Below are 21,215 nucleotides of genomic sequence, written 5' to 3' on the forward strand. Positions count from 1 at the left end.
GAGTCCATGACAGACCAACAGAGATCCCAGTTGACCAATCCTCATCCCCCCTCATCCTCCTACTTCTTAAGCTAAATAAACTATTTAAAAAAACTTGGATTAGCTGGAAAATGCATTGTCACAAAGCTGAAAACAGGGCTGTTTTTCTCATGAAAAGTTGACTTTTTGGAGATACATGGTTCTCACAGGACAGCGACGCTACAAACATATGATGATCTTCTAGACCATGATGCATTGCTGTAGATTAAACTCCCCAACAGTATATAAAGTAGTTAAAATTAGCTCAATCTTAAACATCTACAGCAGTAAAATGTAACATACACAGTATTGCAGCAGTAATATTAATCCAGAAACATCAGATATAATAGTAAAACACTGACAGCGACCATTTTACTGCAGAATGATACTTTTGATACTTTAAATTTTGCTGATAATACTTACTACTACTTAATACACACTTTTGCTTAAGTAAGGTTTTGAGTGCAGGAATTTTACTTGTAGTGAAGTATTTTCACAGTGTATTGGTACTTTTACTTAAGTAAAAGTAGTCACTGCTATTTTCTAAAACATTGTTACATAAGGTGCATTTCCATCCACCTGTGTTTATGCACATTTTAAATTTGTGCATAAAAAAACCTGAGTGGAAATGCAGAAAAAAACAAAAAAACAAAACAAGGAATACTGCAAAAAAGTTTTTACTTACTTTTGGCCATAGTCTATACTTGGTACTTACACTTATTTTAGCTTTTCTACTTATATCCACTTAGTACTTAATTTATCTTACCTGTATTACAGTGTATTATATTTTGATTTGCTTAGTACTTCTATTACTGTGTGCACTGACGTGATAGTGAGCAGCTGTAACAAAAAAGTTTCCCCTCGGGGATCAATAAAGTATTTCTAATTCTGATTCTGATGCAAGGCCTACTAGTGACACACTTTACACTAATCATATGAACCATATGTTTATTGTATTTGAACAGAAAAGGATTACATGAAATGTGAAGAGACTGTGCCATAGAATGTCTGCTCAAAATCAGTTAATCTAAGCTTAAAAGGTAACATTATTATCAAAACACATCCTATTTTCTATAAATCATTAAGTTAATATTAAGGTAAATTTTGCAGCAGCATGCCTTAACTTTTCTTAGCTAAGCTGGTTGTCCAGAACTGTTAGCTAACCTAATCAAATCATTAGCATCAGCTGTTTTTCTCTTGGTTTTCTATGATAAACCAGGTTGTAAAAGAACAGAGACAATTTTAGATAGACATTAACATAAGATGCTACTTTGTTCAAATGACTCAGGTTATTCAAATGGAGATAAAGTAAACACACATCAGAGCTAATCACTTGAAATTCCGTTTCATTGGTTCTTAACAGTAATTGAATAAATGTGCAATTGTTTTTACATTTTTTTTCAGTTTTTTTATTCTGTAGTTTAATTGATCTATCAGAATTCATAATACTTATTCATTAATTCATGATATTTATCAGTTGGAATGTTTAATTGTACAATGCTACAAAAAAAAAATCCAACACTGTTTTGACAATAATAGGCAACTGAAAAGTGTACACAGCATGATTTGTATATAAAATATTTTGAATTGCCTGTATTATAAGTTTTGAAGTTAGTACCCGTGCAAAAATAAAAGTTTCAAATTGTTTCATACATATTTTCATTACTAGAGGATATAATGAGGCTCCCAATTAATTGTCAATACAATATTACGTTCAAACGTAATAAAACATGTAAATAAATAATGTTTATGCAGACAGCACAGTATGTATTCAGGATTAAATGGAAGTATCTACAAGCACAAAACTCCATGAATAATGAACTCCCATCAGATTACCTAGCTATTACCCACAAATCATGCATATGATTTCCTGCTAATGCTTTTTCTACTCTGCAGCAAATTTAACCTACTTTGTCCATTTGGTTGTCAGTGCAGGTGGAAATGGGTGAAACAAGAAAACAAGAAAAAAAGGTCACTCAATATCTTTGGTTTGCTTCTATTTCTATATCTATAGAAAACTTAAATTGTTCATCCCTAGTCAATAAACAGGAATGTCACATGCATGGAACTTTTATCTAACTTCCATAAAATATTCAGCTTAGCTTTTCTGTTGTTTTTATTTCAAAGGTGTCCTCCTCCACCTTAATCACCTTATCTCCTGTTTCCTTCTCTGTTCCCTCTTATGTGTGATAGCCTCCTCTGCAGCCCGGCTCAGCCTCTCCTTAAAAAGTCATCTGTTCAATAATTACCTTCTTCCCACTAAATCTCTTTACTTCTCAAAAGCCTCCTTATCTCTCTCCTTAGCTCTTGTTTTATTTCTCTTCGTAGAACATTCGGTCACAGGAATATCACTGACAAAACACCTTGTATTTCACTTCTTACCAGTGGTTGCTTGTCATGTTTGGTGATCTAGGACTTTGAGCTTGTTCTACTGTTACAGTCATTATAATTAGCTGTGAATAACTATCTGCTAAATACTTAAAAGTATAGATAATAAAAATACATAGCTGCAGAGTCTATCAGATCAGTGTGAGTGATCACACATGGACATGCACTTGAAAAACTAAAACAAAAATAGGATAAAATGCCTGTGTAATTTTGTAACTAATATTCTTTAATGAATTGTTCAACCTTTTGGAGACTAAACTTATTCACTTTCTTTTTACAAAAGGTTATGTACTTTATGTTAAACTTGGCTAACTGTCTCCTGGTTCTAGCTTCATGTTTAACAGACAAATATGAGAGTATATCAATCATCTCATCTAACACTCCGCAAAAACGCAAATAAGTGAATTTCTCAAAATGTTAAACTACTCCTATAAGAAGTAGTGGAGTAGCTTACCTTAGCATAAAGACTGACAACTGAGAAAACAGCTAGCTTTGTCAGAGGTAACACATCTGCCTACAGGCACCTGTAAAGCTCGCAAATCTTGTTTGTTTAATACGTACAAAAACCAAAGTGTAAAAATGACAAATTAAGGTTTTACGGGGGGTCATGTGCTTTATGCTAAGCTAAGCTAACCATCTTCTGGTAGTATAACAAACGTAGATATTTCTTCAAGTAGTAATAGAGAAGTTAAGAAAATTTTAGCCTACTTTAGTAAAATTGACATGTTATAAATATTTTCCTAAATATCCTGAAATAATGCACATCTGTTCTCGTCTAACGAGACAGGACTAGAAACAGTGGTTTCATGGCTGAAACCCAATAGTTTTAGTTCCCTAAACTTAACTGAGCATATGACAAACACATTAAAATTGAGGGCACAATTTATGATATTGTCCCACCATCATTTTAACATGCGTGCTCTGTTTTCTGCATTTTGAGACTATGCTACACCGCAAGGGAAAATGTCTCAGTTTCATATTAAAATTTTCTTACACTATGTTCACTTTAGTCTGGCAGGGGCAGCAATGTGCACTCAGTCCCAGTGAGAGGTCTGGGGAGCTGACAGATCTCTCTCCAGCGATCTTTCTTTGTATCGTACTCCAACACACTCTTCACTATCACTTCCTGTCCGTCGCTCCATCTTCTCCCTCCAAATACCAGCAGATTCCCACACAGCGTTGACACCATCCCGTAGTTGAAGGAGCCAATGAGAAGCGGTCGAAGGCGGGTCCAGTGGTCTGACTGTGAATCATATTTTTCTATATCACAGAAAGGCTCGTACCTTCCCAACAGGGCGTAGATGTGGCCCTGGACAGTTGCAAGGCGGTGACTGAACCTGGCGATGGACATGGACGCTCGCTTCTCCCAGACTCTGCCTTTGAGATCCCAGAACAGGACTTCTCTGCTGCTCTCTCTGTGGTCATCCTGGTTATCGTCATGGTTACTGCCATGGATGCTGCCCTGGTTGCCCGGGAGACCGCCTGATACATAGATGTTGTTGTAGAGCACAGCAGAAGCGTGGCCATAAAGGGGGCGAGGCATTGTTGCTCCTCTCCTCCATGCTCCTGTGGCCATGTCATAAAACTCAACAGAAGCTACAGAGGTATGTGTGTTGGTGTCTGGTCGTGTGTGTCGTCCCCCGATGGCATAAATAACATCCTCCACCACGCAGCAGGTGAAATGTGCCCGCCTCTCCAGCATGGACTCCACCTTCTCCCAGCAGTCGAAGCGAGGATCGTAGCGCCACACCTGGTTGGATGTTGCCATGGTGACAGACTTTTTCCCATCCTCGTCTCCTTCTTTCACTTCTTCTCCTCCCATCACGAAGAGGAAACCTCCCACTGAGCACACACAGTGATTTCTCAGTCGCAGCGGGAGACTTGAGCTCAGAGATGAAAACTTCCTGCTTCTAGGATCAAACGCCAGCATCTGCTGTTCTGGCCAATCAGGGCTGGATCCCCCACCCACAAGCAGCACACGATTGGGTGACGCTCTGAGTGTCGACTGTCTGCTCTGTCTGATTGGCTGAGCTGAACCCAGCCTGTGGTACTCCAACGCTCGAGTCAGCTGACTTCTGATTAGAGGTGTGGCCATGGCTCTGTGGGCGTGGCTGAGATTGGTGAGGTCAGAAGGGGCGACCAATCCGAAGCGCAGACGACTCAGCAGAAGATTCGATTTCAGCAGAGGGAGGGGCCCGTTCTCAACCAGCCAATCCAGAGCCAGCTTAATGAGCTCTACCTCCTTGACACTAGGTATCTCGTCAGCATCGAGGATCGCCATCAGTGATTGGATGTTCAGCCTGAGAAGGTCATCTCTGCTTTCCTGCAGCAATGTCCCCATCTCCATAGCGATGGTTTGATTGGCAGCCTCAAGTGCATCTGAAAGGGTGTGATGCTCGGCCAGGTTAGCATAGCAACAGCAGTTCTCAGCGCTTAAACCATCAGTAATAAAGCGCTCGCATATTGACACAGCCGGCTCCACCTGCAAGTACCTGGCTGCCTCCAAGACGACAGGAAGTGTAGACAGTGATATGCTGAGCCAACCGGAGTACAGGAAGTCCAGAATCGCGTGTAAACCCTCAGGTGTTAGCACCGGGAGGCTAATGGAGCTCGCTAATCTCTCTGCTGTAGTCTCACCAAACAGAGCCCAAAAATACTCGCTGGAGCTGGCTAAAAGGGCGCGATGACAAGGGAAAGATACACCGCCGGCCTCTAGGACGACATCACACATCTTTCTCTGAGAGCGCAGGCGCTGGAAGCCGGAGAGAAGTCCGGTTCTTTGGGAGGAACTGTAGAGGAGGGAGTAGCTATCCATCCAAAAGATAGGAGGCAAGGAGAGAAGGAAAGCAGGAGGTAATAAGAGAAGAGATGGAAGAGAAAGCTTCCGCCAAACAGCCAAAAAGAGGCTTAGTAGCAAGTTAAAGAAAAGGCTTAGTCAGGACGGTGAGAGGAAACTGGCAGGAAGTAAGAGGAGGGAACAAGCAGAAAGCACAGGAAAAGCAGCAGTGAGTGATGTCAAAAAATGATGTAGCTGACAAGCTGCACAGAAGAACGTCTGACATTAGTAGGACAACGGGATAACAGGCTGTTGAAAGCAAGAAGCAGGAAATGAGGGGAAAAGAAAGTAGAGTTGAGAGAAAAAGAAAGCAAAGTGCGTGTCCTCAGTCGAGGTCTCTCCATCTGTGTTTTTGTCCTGCTCTGTCTGCAGGCATGTAACACCATGATAGGAAGGTTAACAACTGCCCTGTGCACCGCCCCAACTGCCCCCCCCTTTGGCCCTTAAATGTGGTCCGTTCCAAAGCTCCCTGTCTCTTTCTGTGATATCCTGGCTCTCTTGGCTTTGTGTTTGTCCGCTGCCCTTTCCTCTGCGTCCGGGAGGGAGTATCACCCAAATACATGCATCCAACATACACACACCAACGTGGCAAGAGAGCAGATGCATGGATAAACACACACACACACACACACAGAGGGAGGCTGGCAGACTTTTAGTGTCTATCCCTGCAGATGAACTCATTGGTAAATACAGCTGCTGTAGTCTGCAAACCAAGATTCCAGGGCACGGTTGCCTCGGCACCTATCTGTGCCCTCATCGCCATGGCGACAGGAATAGAAACACAGACACAGCTCAGTGGATTCAGCGCGAGGTACATATCAAACCCGAGGAAGTTTTGTCAAGCTGTCAAAGATTTTATGAATGTCAAAAGTAGCGTGTAGCATTTTGGTATTAGAGTAAGCCGTGCCCTTTTGGGAGGCATTTAACCTCATTATGACCTGTGCTGCTTCAAAATCATGCAGACTGATGTCATGCTATTATTTTTATGCAGAGATAGGAGGGGGGTGGTGTGAGCGAGAGAGGGAAAAATAATAAAGGATTTGTTTTCAGTATCAGGCTTCAAGTTTTCCAACGTGTTTACAGGCGTCTGATTAATGTTGAGTGTGATTTTGCTACTGTCTGTCTGATACACACACAAACACACACACATATCAGTATGCAAACAACATCGCTTTATTGTACACTTACAAGTTCTTGCCGCATTCTCTGCAACGTACATTTTGTACTGAGTTATGATCAGCGTCTCTGAGTAGATGTGTATTTGTGTGTGTGTGTGTTTTTATGGAAGAGTTACACTAGTTTAAAATTCAGCGCACAGGCTACTCGCAAAGAGAAAAAAACAGACTCACGCCTTTTTGAAACTGCAGAGTGTTTTTAATCTTTCCCACACAAAGTCATATCCTCCCGTATGGTTGTTAAAACACCAGCAGTGTTTATCTCTCGGCTGAATATTCCACCGTGACCTGATGGAGGCTAAACTTAGCCACAGCTGCTCTGTGTGTGTTTGTCTGTGTGTTCAAGAGGACATGTGATGTGATGATGGATACATGCTGTAATATTGGTAGAGATGTGGGGGGTATCTGGGCCGGTGCTGTGTGTGATCCATTCCTTCTTGAAACAGTTGGATTTGGAGGTTTAGGTCAGGATCAAAGTGACTCCATGCACAAAGATGCAAGACTCCCACCTAAAACCCCAGTAATACCCATTACATTTGCACATAATACAAGAATATTACAGCTGGAAATATCAGGGCTAAATTATTTTTTTTACACTTCATGCACTGCTAGTAATGTGAAAACTGACTCTAAAAGACTCCAAGCTACATTTTACATCACAGTAAACATGAAGTTTAAATTAGCTTTTGTCAGAGTTTTCAGGTTATTTAATTATGCCTGAATGGAGTATTTTTTAAATCAGTACATGCATTATGTCACGCTCTGTTTATTGTCAATATTCTAACACCCACAGCAAAAAATGAAGTCTCCGCCACAAAATAATCCCTTCTAAACATGTCAACTTAAAAACTTTACTGTCACGCCCTGTCGTCTTATTTTGGGTGTCTTTGTTAGCTAATACAGCTGTCAGCTTCACCAGTAAGATGGTATTTCCTTTTAAAATGACAAGGAAACAAATCTACAGCCACAATAGTGAGGCTGTAATTAGGCAGAGTGGTGCTTTGAGCTAAATGCTAGCAGCATGCTAACATGTTCACAATAATAATGCTAACATGCTGATGTTTAACAGGTATAATCTTATTCACCAAATTAGTTTAACATGTTAGCATGCTAACATTTGCTAATTAGCACTAAAAACAGTACAGCTGAGACTGATGGTAATGGCATTAGTTTTGCAGGTATTTGGTCATAAACCAAAGTATAGGATAAATCACAAGTTAAAGTTAGAGGATACATCATCTGGGAACCATGTCTGCACAAAATTTTGCACCAATCCATTGTGTAGATTTGGAAATATTTCACTGGATAAGAGAAAAAATTGACCTGCTGGTGGGCTAGAGGAAATGTCAGGGGATCACCAAAGTTAGTAAGATTCATGCTTTGGGAGCCTTGGATATCTGTCCTAAATTTCATGGCAATCCATCCCATAGTTGTTGAGATATTTCAATCTGCAACAAAGTGGTGGACCAACCCACACGGCCATCCATCAAGCCACGGTGCTAAAAATCTTACAAATGTTCTATCTACATAAAGCAAGTATTTCAAAATGATTGTGGCAAATAAATAAAAAGAATTCCTTTACTGTAATAGAAGATGTTGCCAGTAATAAATAGAACACTTTGGACTTTTTGATGTTTAGAACCATCTTGATTTATTGCAATATTTTCCTGAAGATACAAGTTTCTGGGAATCATAACAATGAAACAACAAAAACATTATAACCCCCCCCCAAGAAAAAGTAGTACAGTTGAACTTAAATCCCATCGTAAATTGTTACAACATTTAGAAATGAATAATTTAATAGAAAGTATCAGTATAAATCAGTGCTGAATAGTTGGAGTTTTGACAGTATGGAAAAGAAGTGTCTTTCAAGTTGGTCGTCACAGACTTAGAAGGGGAATCACAGTTTTGTTTTTTGTCAAGTGGATTCCTTGAATTGATGTCAATTGTCAAAAAAAAGTCTTTCTAAATCAGCTTAAAAATACCCCAAAACAAAAAAAAAACTAAGAATATGCTGAAGGTTATACCGTTATTGTAATACAACTCACTTACTTCTAAAAGTCCAAGTAAAGTGGAGTCTTATCTGCAGCAGAAACAACTCAGAATATCTCGCTTTATCTCGATAGTACTTAACTTTTTGTACAAATTATGATTTGGATTTAGTGACAAAACTCTCAACTCACTCAATCTCAACTGACATGGTAAGATAAATATAGATATTTTTAGTGTTTCAACCTAGTAGATGCCTGCTTCTTGGTGGTCAGACGGTGGCTTCACAGAAAGCTGTTACTGTTTCCGAACATGTCGGCATTAGATTGTAGTTTGCTAGTCGTCAGTGGCAGTGGGCAAGTCTGTGTCTATGAAGATTATCTGCCTTCCTCTCTGCCTGGCTGGGGATCCTGGAGGAAAAAGACAGATAAAGACTCTGTGAGGAATTTTCACCATCTGCTATCAGCAGCCTCAGAGCTGCTGACCCCTGAGAAACAGCAGGAAGACCAGGTCACTGTATTCACTATGAAGAAATATAAGATCTGGCTGATCCATCACCTGCTTTCTCTCTGTACTTATCTCTCTCTTGACCTTTTTCCATTTCTGTTTCTCTCTGTGTCTTGCTCTTCTTTACCGTCTGACACATTTTTCTGTTTATTTCCACCTCAAAGACTCGAGTTTTAGTCATACAAACACTTCTCAGAGGCAGTGAAGGTCTTCAGGATTTAAGTTCAACATTGTGGATGGAGCCAAAGAGCTACAGTTTTGCTGGTTAAGTGATGTTAAACTGAAGCCCAGTGAAAAATAAAAGAGACTGAGAGGGAAGATAATAATATGAAGCCTAGGACTCTCATTGGTAGCTTAAAAATAATGCAAAATTATGTGCTAGTCAGCGTAGCTGACCCTTCAAACTAGAGGTGGTTATATTAGCCTGCAGCTAAAACCTTCTAAGGTCTTCAGGCTCTTGAATTAATAAACAACACTTTGTTTTATTTTTAGCTTTGTCTTTTTTTCCAGCTAAAGTCGGTTCAGAAATCCGAAATTAGCTCAAACTTTAGCTTCGTACAACTGCATACTAACAGTAAAAAGTATTTATATACTAATTTTCATAGTATACTCTTGTTGCACTTACTGTACAAGAAATTGATGTACTCTTTCATTTTGTACTGACAAAGTGATATATCATTTGGCCAAAAGTAAGTGGACACATAGCCTACTCTATACTGTTTTAGGTACTTTTGGTCCGTGGCTCTTTTTTATGGTTCGGGCCAGACCCCTTCGTTCCAATGAAGGAAAATCTTAATGCTACAACATACAATGATATTTTAGACTAGTGCACAAAGCGGCACAGAGCCCTGACCTCAACCCATTCCAACACCTTTGGGATGAACTGGAATGCCGACTGTGAGCCAGACCTTATCCCCCAACATCAGTGTTGGACCTCACTAATGCTCTTTTGTCTCTGAATGGGAGAAAATCCCTGCGGCCAGCCTGAAACCAGAAGAGTGGAGGCTGTAATAGCAGCAGATTAACGCTCATGGGTTTTGAATGAGATGATCAACAATCGCACATGGGTGTAATGTTTGGGTGTCTGCATACTTTTGCCATGTAGTGTACAAGACATGAGCTGACAGACGTCATTCAAACTGCAACCTTGGAACAACAACATTAGTTGAACTTTCCAAAGAGAAAGGTTTTCTAATATTTAACACATTTTTTGAGATCTTCCTTTACCATCTGTTTGGGGAAGGTTTCAGCTGTGAGTAGCGCCATTATTTTCTTTGTGCATTGCATTGTGGGACAAATAGTGTCCATCATAAGCACACTCAGAAATCAGGCTGATGTAGTATGCTGCTGACGTTTTTTTTTAGTAATTTTAATACTTTCCCAGTGTCAATGCATACTCTGAACCTGCTCAGGAATAGCGCGTAGTGTTGTTTTTCCTGCCACACAGAAATGTGTTTATAACTAAAACTTGAACCAGCTTCAGCTTCTCCCTCTCTTATTTATCTCCTACACAGCACACCCACGTGGTTTGGGCGGGGCAGAACAGCCATCGTGTTTGGATATTGTTGTTTCTGCGTCCCGCTGAGAAAGTCACAGCACAGACTGCACCTCAGTGCTCACACACACTCCGATAAAGTATAAATATAGAGCCTGACTCAACCCATCCTACCCACACACAGAGGGATCAACACACACACACCCTTGACCCAAACAAAGACTGTGCAGCCCACACTGCCCCCCTGTGGTGAGGTCAGACCACTGCAAGTAATTATTATGGAGACGAGTCTCACTTTATCTCAGCATTTATCATACCGTTAAAAAGACATCATGTCAAATAGTTTAGTGCCTTGTTAGGTTAGGATGTAAAAAATGAATTGCTAAAAGCTTCACTTTTCCTCTCATAAAATGTCAAAGAGCTGTTTTGGATTCACTTAATATGCAGAGGTAAAAACACTTCTGCTTTGCACCAGGATCCCATATATTTTAAGGACACATAATATGATTGAAAAAAAAAACAGTTTTTCTCTCTTACCTCTTGTCGTATCTAGCAGACCGAGATTTTGGGTTTAATTTGTCCAGTATTTTATGGAATTGCATTTGTGCCTTAATCGTGATACATTTTTTGTTTGAATAATTGACTAAAATTGATTAATATGTGTTCTGTCTATCGATATACCGTTTAAACGTTGTGGCTCTCAATTAATCCATAATGAAAATAATCATTAGTTACAGTCTTAAATAAAATAGTTAAAAATTAGCTCCACCTTAACAACAACAGGAAATGCTGCTTGTATACTAATGCATCAGTAATAATAATCTAATTATATAATATATAATAGTATAGTAGTAGTACACTCACAGGGGCATTTTTTTTGCATTGAGTACTTTTACTTTCGATACTTCAAGTACATTTTCCTGATAAAACATAATATATACATGTACTTTTACTATTGTAACATTTTGAATGCAGGACTCTTACTGTAATGTATTTTACCAGTGTGGTATTAGTACTTTTACTTAAATAAAGGATCTGAATACTTCCTCCACCACTGTCCAAACGCTACTCTATACTATGAAGACCTGTATTTGTATAGTTAGATGGCTCACAGACTGGATTTGCATCATTCACAAAGAACCGGTGACTGAGTTTGTAAACTCGTCTTTGTGCTTCATTTCTCTAGTTTGGTTCTGATTTGCATTTTTCACATTATCCCGACTGTTCTGACTTTTCTGCACTGCACAACACTCAAAAGAGCTGCGCCAAATATTTCCAAGTAAGATGTTATGATGATGGATCAGTGGAAAATTCGTTGTGTCTAAATAATGATTACAATAGATACAGAAATTACCTGTTAATTAGACACACCTGTACAATCTGATGAAATGCAACACAACAGCCTCTCGGTAAACCTACATGTTAATCCTTGGTGACCCATCGTAGCTCACTCTTGACGTTCTGCAGCTCTGATAGGTTAACGGCAGGCCCAGGAAGTTTCACCGCACCCGGCAACGCCTTCTTCTCCTCCGGCGTCTGGGCGGCAGTGCTGGGCTGGTGTGGTGACTGAGCCTGAGAAAAAAATAATACAAACACAAGTGGGCTAGGTGACTGCAGCGTTGATTTATTTATATTTCTCATCATTATTATTATTGTGTGATATGGACGGAAAGTAAAATACAATATGTACAAAATATGAGCACAATAAAAGACCCCAAAGTAAATGAAATGCACACAAACACTAATACTGTTCATGTCAAGCTATAGAGACCTACGCGTAGATGTTTGCTTTCACTTTCACACTCGTGTGTGGGTGTGTCTCCTGTGTTGTCTTACCTCTTCTGTGTCTACTGTCTCCTCTCTCCTCTTGACAGGATGTCCCGCCCCTGGACGCAGAGCTCCCATCGGGATGTTCAAATTAGCCTGACGGACAGCAAGAACAGCCAATGACATACTTTCAACACTTAAACAAAGTTTCCTGTCTCTGTGTCTCTGCCTTTGTATGTATGTGTGTGTGTCTCTGTGTGTACTCCTGCTGTTTCCTCAAAACCCCTTGTTTTGATTATGACCATTACTTCCTGGTTATCATCATGTTCTTAAAAGAGCATTGAGTCTTTATGAAAATTGGGACACAGACACAAACACACACACACACACACACACACACACACACACACACACACACACACACACACAGAGCTCAGAGCTCTGCCTGCTAACTTGATGTTCTACTGCTGCCTGCCCTGGCGTCCTGTCACTTGGATTTGATGTGTTTTGCATTGTACTGTAATGTATTGTATATATGCTTATATTGTACAGCTGTACAGAGAGGGAGTGTGGTGTGTGTCGCAGAGGACGCTGGTTTTATTTTTTTTCCAGAGGTCAAGGTTTACAGATTGGACAAAAAGTTCTGGAAGAAATCGCCTCATTCACAGCATGTTTGCTCAGATTTGTATCACTGTAATGTTGCTTTGGCTGGGAGTGTTTACTGTCGTATGCTTAGCGTGCTGTTGGCAATCATCTTCTGACATTCCACCGGGTGCAACCAAAGGAATATTTCCATCCCAAATTGAAAATTCAATCATAGTTTGAAGTTTTGCTTTCTTGCCGAGAGTTAGATGGGAAGACTGATATACTCTCATATCTGTCTGTTAAGTGAAGCTAAAGCCAGGATACGATTAGTTTAGCTTAGCATAAAGGCTGCTAACAGGGGGAAGCGGCTAGCCTGACTCTGTCCAAAAAGTTTTATAGATTTCCACCAGCACCTATAAAGCTCACTAATTAATATGTTATAACTTGTTTGTTTGATCTGGACACAGCATTATTTAAACTGTGAAACAAAGCCAAGCTAGCTGCTAAGATAAGCAAATTTCCTCCTGGCTGTAGCTTCATACTCAACAGAGAGACATGAGAATTAAATTGATCTTCCTATTTCAGCAAGAAAGTGAATAAACGCTCTTCCCAAAATGTTGAACTCTTCTTTGAACTCTGTTCAAACTCCATTTACAGTAAAAACCAAACACACACTGAAATAGCCCCCTGTACTGTGAATCCATCTCAGCCTCCTTACATTACAAAAGGGCCATAACAGTGTGTTTGCAAGTTTTAGTTCTTTAAAAGGGGCACTCAAGAGACTTTTGGTCTCTAGTATGGGTCAAGCTCCAAAAACACAGGATCCTACAATTTACCTAATGCAACTAGATAGTGTCTTTGACTAGACCCCCTCAAAAATTTAGAACCTGAATAAGCTGGAGCCCATCTGAGCGAACATCATTACTTTTTGTCAGTGTTACGCCATCTTTATATATGTTAATGCAGAGCTGATGTTCACTGTGATGGATAACACAATGTATCAACCAGCAATAGTCTGACATAAATGGAAACCAATGGATGCCTGGCTGGAACAGCAGAAAATCTACATTAAAATGTCAGGGAAGTATATGTGATTTGTACTCTCCAAACAGCATTTGCTGCAAACTCCAAGTGTTTTGTAGCCAAACATCTGCACTGAGGGCTTAAATATTTACTTTTTTATCATGTTTGTTCATTTCACTAAAAATGCACACTCACGATTAAACTCTGCTTCCCTACTTCAGGGTGCATATGCAGCCAGAGCAATGTTAGTGAAGGATATGTATTAGAGAAGTAAATATTAGACTTTGGGACCCATACTGGAAACATTTGGCCACAAAATGCTTCAATTGTGCTGCGCAAGCTGTTTGGAGAAATTGAATGGACCTTTTATGCTTTTTGGAGCTATAAGAAGATGGTACTGGCTATTAATCTGGGAGGAGGCCGAGATGGAAGTACAGAGTGTAACTGACTGTATGTCGATCAATTCTGCAAACTTGACGAGAGTTGAATGACATGGGTTTGACAAAATAATAATTTAGTTTGAAGGTGAGCTAATCCTTTAAGGCTCGCCTCCTGAGTAAACTTGCTGAAAGTGTTATGTGAACATGAAGGGAACGTCTAGATAAGAATGGAGGACAGGGGAAAAAAGTGTCTTTCAATCAGCCACTCAATGCAAGTTTTGTCCCTAATGTTGAAAAGCTGTCCCCCTGCCGTAGTGTCCTCGACCAAAACACGAAAACAAGCTGATTATTTCCCTTTATTGATCAGAGAATTAACTCACTATTAAGTTTTTTTTTCAGCTCAAATAAAATTCAGACAGACTTTGATTTTACTTTTTGGCTGAGATGTGAGATACCTTTTAACATAAATTTCATTGGTGGGGTACATTTGTCGACTCTAAAAGCCATTTTGGCAGCGACCCAGCACTGTTTGGTGGTTGTTTTCTATTTTATAGTTGTTGGGTATAAAACACAGTGTCCAGTGTAAAAAGGGGATCTATAGGAGCCATCAGCCTCTGTGGCCAGCAGAGAAATAAGATTAATTGTTCTGCACAGGCAATTTGTTAAAGGACCATGCTGGTCTTGGTGCAAGTTTTAGCCCTTTTACCACAAGTCAGAAATAATTTACATTACTCCTAACCATTTTCAAAAGCATGCCACATTTTTTAATTGATTTTCCAGACAGCCCCTGTTTTCCATTCATTTCTTGAAAAATGTATTATTGTTTATTACATTACCAAGATGTTCCAAATGTCTTATGTCCAGTGGGAGGACCCCACGACTAAACGTTGCTACTTGTCACTGTGATCATCAAGATCATGACTCTATAGAGTATATAGGCACAATATAGTATATAATTGAGTATTTATAGTATATTCTTTAGTTTAGAGAATGTTATAGATCCAAGACGAAACTGCCAGAAGGACGGGACTGAGAGAAAAAGGCGCAATTACAAATCCGTCTGCTACTTCACCATCACGCACAGCGCCATGGATTTATCAATACACAGCACAAGACGGTGTAGTCCCTCATTCGTCCAGGAGTGTTCCATCGTAGAAAAGGTTTCAGTCGTAGTCATCTGGACACTGTTTTCAGAATCAAGACGTTTTCCCATCCGGATGGGAGCCGAAACGTCTTGATTCTGAAAACAGTGTCCAGATGACTACGACTGAAATCTTTTCTACGATGAATACACAGCACAGTTAGGCTACTGATATTTCAGAGCCATGGTTGGGGCCATAGATTATAACTTGTACAAACCTCAGATAAAGGATCAATAAGTCTGGCAGACTAGACTAACATATTCAACTAAACAACCCCTCTTTCATTTGGTCAAAATTGAGTTAAGAGAAGAATCTGAATTTGGGCTTTGTTTTATAAGATATTATTATGCCATAGAAGTGTATACTTTAATTTCAGACATATTATTTTTTTGATGCTTTTTTTAGTCAAAGTCATACTATTGCTGCATGGTAATGCAGCTGTGAACAGAGACCACTGTGAAAACTTGCACTTGATGGTGCTTTTAAGGACACTCCAACATCCAATATTTGAGAATCTGCTGCCAAATTGTAATACAATCATTTACTATGTTAACAGAAAATCAAACAGATAATACAAACAATAGCAAACATTTACATTGTTAATGGGATTATGTACATTTTTACATTGTTTGCATTTGAAAGGCTTTGGTTCAGTTCAGCACTCTTAAATCTTGCATTTTGTAGCTACGTTAAACACAATCAGAGAGGTTTATATTACCTGCATTATCTGAAACAATAATAATTGATTTTCATACTGTAGTGATTAAATGGAAATCAATAACTGTCTGGAAAATATAAATTTAATTTAACAAAGATATGGTATGCTTTTTAAAATGTTGAAAGATAAAACAGATTAAAAAAACCTTATACTAGCCTGCTGAAATGGAACTTTAGAGAAAGTTTTTTTGATGAAAATGTTGATTATTTACAATGTAAAGCTGTGCTGCTGTTTTTGTTTGTGATTAACGTAAACTGACGATGGAGTGCTGAGGCGGAGTCTTTGTGGGAGACTAAATGAAGAACCTCATGTTTGTACTGTACAGGTGTTTCAAAATCCTCTGTCCAGATGCCTGTCCCATGGTTAGACATGACAATGAGCACAATGAGAAGAGAGATGATGGAAGAAACCCTCTCTGACATGCACGCACAAAGCCATTACTACAAAAACACATACACATTTACAAACACACACACACACACATACTCACAGTGATACAGACAACTCCTCATCCTTTGCCTCGCTACAACTCTGCACTAACAAAGCCTTGATACTGTATATGCACAGTCTGAACTCTGTATTTGCCTTTACCATTAAATACTTAAATGTGGAAAAACACTTGTCATCTGGAATCTTTATTTTTAACAGAATGAAGAGTCATTATGACATTCGGTTGAAGCTTTTATCCGATTTAATTCTTGCATATTTATAGTTGTCCAGGTAGAAATCAAACCCATGGCAGCAGCAAAACTTAGACATAATGTTTTTAAAGTAGTAAAATAAAGTTACAGTTCCATGCAGGACACAAATCCACACGTTATTGTGCACACAGATGAAGATGTTTTACCTGAAGGGCCTTAACGTTGGATGAAGGTTTGGACATAATCCCCCCGGTAAGTCCACTGACCTAAAGGAAGCACAGATCACAGACATTCAGCTGTGCGTATTTGTGTGTGTGTGTGTGTGTGTGTGTGTGAGTGTGTGTGTTGGGGGCATTGGGACTCTGTTTCTGTGGTTTTCAAGGCCCGGGATAGCATTTCAGTTGCTTAGCGACTCTTACAGAGAGAAGCAGGTAGAGGAACTGTTCTCTGAATCATTCATGAGAGGGAGACCGAGAGACAGCAGGGACTGTCAAAATGAAAGTGCAACAGTGCCTCAGTTTCAGCATGTGAGTGAGAGAGAACGTTTGCATTGAGTATAGTGATGTATAGCAAAATAAGTAGGAGATGTGAGCAGGACCAGCAGTGACAGGCTCTAAATGGGTTTACTGATCACACTGGCTTCAATTCAAATCTCAGTAAACCACATAAACTCTCTCATTCTGGGATAATTGCATGTTACATATTGTTAAAGTTTACAGCATTTTTCCTATATTAACAACATTTATTAGTATTATACAAAAATTAGTATGTAGTGAGGTTAGTTGCAGTAATTATTAGTATTTATATTGTTATTTAAGGATGACACTGGAATTATTCTATTTTTCTTATTGTCAACAAATCCCATGAAAAGACCAAAACCAACAATGTGTCAAACTTCCCTTCAGTGTATGTGGCAACCAGCCCGAAGCTCATTCATTCCCTTTTTAAAATTGGGTCACAAATATATAGTTTCATTTTTTTTAAAGGCTCCATAATCAAACAGAAGAAAACAACACATTTGCTGGGGCACTATACTGTGCTATAGAGATAGATACATTTGATTTAGGTCTTTGATCTGTTGGCAATAAGAAAGATAACAACCCTGTCTCCTGTCTCCTATAGAAATTATGTTCATATACAGCTAATTTGCAACAACAAATAAGTTTTGAAGGAAACGCCGCCCAGGTTCCATTTTTTATCAAAATAATGAGGAAACATTGTTAAATATCTTCAGCAATCCTGCAAAATATAATATCTGCTACAATTAATATAATGTTTAATTTAATAAACTAAATTGGTCTGAACTAATTACCCCTCTTCGTCATTTTACATCAGCCTGCTTTCTGTTATTTTCTACTTCCTCCCTCCCTTTTGCTGTTTCACAGATCAACACTGACCCAAGTGGTTCCTAATCGTAAAAGTTTCCATGGCCTATTTATCTCATCTATGAGTGGCTCAGAGCAGAGCAGAGGACCAAAGGAACAGAGTGAGTCCCAGGCCCTCTGGCTGCTGCTGCTGCTGCTGCTGCTGCTGCCTTCGATGGCAGCACTTAGATATGGTTTCCAGGGTGCTGTTTGTGCAACAACATACAGTATGAGCTTTGCTGTCCTTGACATTGGAGCAAAAGCTTGGACACCCCAAAATACACAGCCACAGACACACACACACACACACACACACACACACACACACACATGCTCATGCTTAGACAACATGATATTTATGTTTGCCATGAGTAGCAGCTGTCCCCCCGAAGCCACACTGCAAAGCCTGACAAGCCCTTTCACCTTCACACATACTGTATGTGCACACTCTCTCTCTCACTCACATACACACAAACATGTTTATTTCACTATCCCCTTGGGGGACAGTCATTGACATAATGCTTTCCTTAGCACCTTACCCTAACTTAAGCGTCACAACTAAGTGCCTAACCTTAACCCTTACCCTAACCCTAACCTTAATCTAATTGTAACTTGTACCCTAAAACGAAGTCTTATCCCTCAAAAAGCAATGTCTACTCGAGGGGACCTAAATTTTTGTCCCCACGGTGACACAAGTCCCCATGGGTTAGTGTGCATTCAGGTTAAAGTTCCCACTGGGATATAACAGCATGAAACCACGCACACACAAACACGCTCATAACCACAGGTACAAATATTCCTCATACTTTAAATTATTCAAATCTTCAAACATTAAAACCATTTAAACCTGTGTGCAGACACTTATCAAAAAGGATCTTTGAGGTACAGTGTGTGTGTGTGTGTCTGTGGAAGTTCGAGTGAGTGTTTGCATTCTGGAATATCAACAAGGGGGCATGTTTAGAGAGCTGCAGCTGCATGTATGGTAGCATAAATGAATGACTATAAAATATGACTTCTTTTCCTTTGTAAATAATGATAAGGCTGGCAATATTTTACATCGCTACATCGATATTTTGTTTTTACAGTAGCCTCGCTACTGGCTCTGTAGATGGCAATGCCAGTCTGTTGGTCAGTCCATTACTTTAGTATGGGTTGAAATAAATCAAATCTGTTGGAGTCTTGTTTTCTTGTTGTCAACAAATCCTTTGAAAAGAGCAAAACCAATAATGAATTGATCCTGTTAGCAAGTATTGCCTTCATAGACGAAGCCTTATTTAACTTATTCCTTTATGCCATAGACCTCCATTGTTGATTATATATATACATTTTATATTATGTATAAACATAGACGTTTGATGAAGCATAAAGACTGGAAGCAGGGGGGAAACAGCTAGCCTGGCTCTGTCTAAAGGTAACAAAATGTGACTAATCAGCACCTCTAAACCCCAAGCTCGCTAATTAACAAGTTATATCCCCTTTGTTGGTCCTGTTCAAAACTTGAAGTGTAAAAACTATTTGTGGTTTTATGAAGTTTATGTGCTGGACTATTTCTTGGCTGGGAAGCCAAGCATTGCCAGTGTTTGCTAAGCTAAGCTAAGCTAATCATCTCCTGGCTCTGGCTTCATATTTAGCTTACAGACATGAGAATGGTGACGTTCTCCTCAGTTAACCCTTGACAAGAAAGCAAATAAGCGTCTTTCCCAAAATGTTACACTATTCCTTGAAAGATGTACACTTCAGTAGGAACCAATGAGCATCAGGGCCGAGTGCCACAGACATAGAAGACAATGTGAAAGTACCGAGAGATGGACTAATTCGTGGTTGGTTTTGATCTTTTTCATGGATTTGTTCACAATAATATTTTTTTTATATATTATAGAATATTGCCAGCATTACCCATTAAGAATAAAAGTTACTTTTTGCAAAAATAGGTCTAAATCAATGCTTTGTTTTGTCAAAACAGATCCAAATAATGAGTTCAACTTAACTTCTCCACTGCTAAACACTGAGTATTCCTGCAGGTTGTTGGAAACTTCCAGACTGTTCCTTTTAAACAACATGCTGAATGAATATTATACCTGCTATTCAAACACACACACACATAAACAAATCAGTAACTTGTAACTTACCAGTTGATGACACAATACTGTAGTCTACTTGATTTGACTGATTTTAAACACCCTTGGACTTCTCTCGCTTGTTCACTTACACTTTCTATCCATCTCACACGTACTTGTTTCCTCTCTACTCTTCATCTTTCTTTTCCTTTCTCTTTTCTTTTCTACTCTCCGTCCTCTCTCTCTCTCTCGCCTCGTAAGTGGTAGAAGGATTCCTTGCATATCTGGGATTTGTTCTCACTATAAATAGAAGAGTGATACACAGAAGGGACCTGCTTTCTGTCCACACACACACACTCTTAGGCACACATGGACACACACACAGTGACGGACCAAAACATTGTCAAACAGCAGCACCGAGCACTTGTATATCGTTAATTTAAACATCTTTTTAAGGTTTTAAACAAGAATCACAGTAAAATGTTCTAAAATTGCAGACCAAACTTCATTCAAAAAAATGGAACATTTAAGCATGAAACATAAAACTGTCTGTACAGTATGATACTCACAAATCTTTATAATGACAAGTATGGTCATTAGTAAGGTTTTTAAGCTATAATTACAGTAAAATGTTCAGTGAAGGAAACAATTTAACAGCTAGACCAAACTTCATTCAAAAAAGGCAACATTTAAGCATGAAACACTCAAATAACAAACCTGGCTGCTTATATGAAATACACAAATGTTTATAATGACAAGTATAGTCATTTTAGCTGCATCTTCATCAAACCCTGACACTTGAGTCATCAAAACACTCCTCCTTATCTTAGTGACTAAAATGGCACTGCCCTATTTCTGCTCTGACACTAAATCAAACACACAGACTCGTACACACACAGAAGTGGTTATGCTGGTATATCTACATTTATACGTGAAGTACATCCACAGGCACAGAGGGGAACTGTGACCTCACAGAGTTAAAGGTGTGTGTGTTTGTGCGTGTGTGTGAATGTGTGTATGTGCTCTTACCTCCTGGTGTGCGTGGCTGCTCTGCCCTGCCTGCGCTCTCTCTGAGGTCCTCTTCGGCTACCTGACCTGTTTCCACTCGTCCTGATTGGCTCAGAGACACA

General features: G+C 39.4%; 2 protein-coding genes across 3 annotated transcripts; both read right to left on the reverse strand.

Moving 5' to 3' along the window:
• Positions 1 to 874: 874 nt before the first annotated feature.
• Positions 875 to 7,478, reverse strand: LOC122867017 (kelch-like protein 34). Its single transcript, XM_044177329.1, has one exon. The coding sequence runs from the start codon at positions 5,219 to 5,221 to the stop codon at positions 3,413 to 3,415; it is 1,809 nt and encodes a 602-aa protein (XP_044033264.1). The 5' UTR covers positions 5,222 to 7,478; the 3' UTR covers positions 875 to 3,412.
• Positions 7,479 to 8,042: 564 nt separating this feature from the next.
• smpx (small muscle protein X-linked) lies at positions 8,043 to 21,215 on the reverse strand. Of its 2 annotated transcripts, none has more exons than XM_044177253.1 (5): positions 21,115 to 21,215; positions 16,871 to 16,930; positions 12,245 to 12,331; positions 11,828 to 11,980; positions 8,043 to 8,816 (listed from the first exon to the last, which is right to left on the reverse strand). In XM_044177253.1, exons 2-4 carry the CDS (start codon positions 16,904 to 16,906, stop codon positions 11,831 to 11,833), a joined length of 273 nt encoding a protein of 90 aa, XP_044033188.1. In that variant the 5' UTR covers positions 16,907 to 16,930; positions 21,115 to 21,215; the 3' UTR covers positions 8,043 to 8,816; positions 11,828 to 11,830. The 2 variants fall into 2 exon arrangements, with proteins under 2 accessions (XP_044033188.1, XP_044033187.1); XM_044177252.1 differs by lacking the exon at positions 21,115 to 21,215 and adding an exon at positions 20,158 to 20,328.

This window comes from Siniperca chuatsi, linkage group LG19 (assembly GCF_020085105.1).
Source record: "Siniperca chuatsi isolate FFG_IHB_CAS linkage group LG19, ASM2008510v1, whole genome shotgun sequence".
NCBI lineage: Eukaryota > Metazoa > Chordata > Actinopteri > Centrarchiformes > Sinipercidae > Siniperca > Siniperca chuatsi.

What these genes read in the sequence shown, in the direction of transcription:
- LOC122867017 (XM_044177329.1), bottom strand. Translation starts at nt 5,221, where the DNA reads ATGGATAGCTACTCCCTCCTCTACAGTTCCTCCCAAAGAACCGGACTT.
- smpx (XM_044177253.1), bottom strand. Translation starts at nt 16,906, where the DNA reads ATGTCCAAACCTTCATCCAACGTTAAGGCCCTTCAG. An exon ending in CCAACGTTAAGGCCCTTCAG is followed by an intron (nt 12,332 to 16,870) that starts GTAAAACATCTT and finishes GCTGTCCGTCAG; the next exon opens with GCTAATTTGAACATCCCGAT. An exon ending in AGACAGTAGACACAGAAGAG is followed by an intron (nt 11,981 to 12,244) that starts GTAAGACAACAC and finishes TTTTTTTCTCAG; the next exon opens with GCTCAGTCACCACACCAGCC.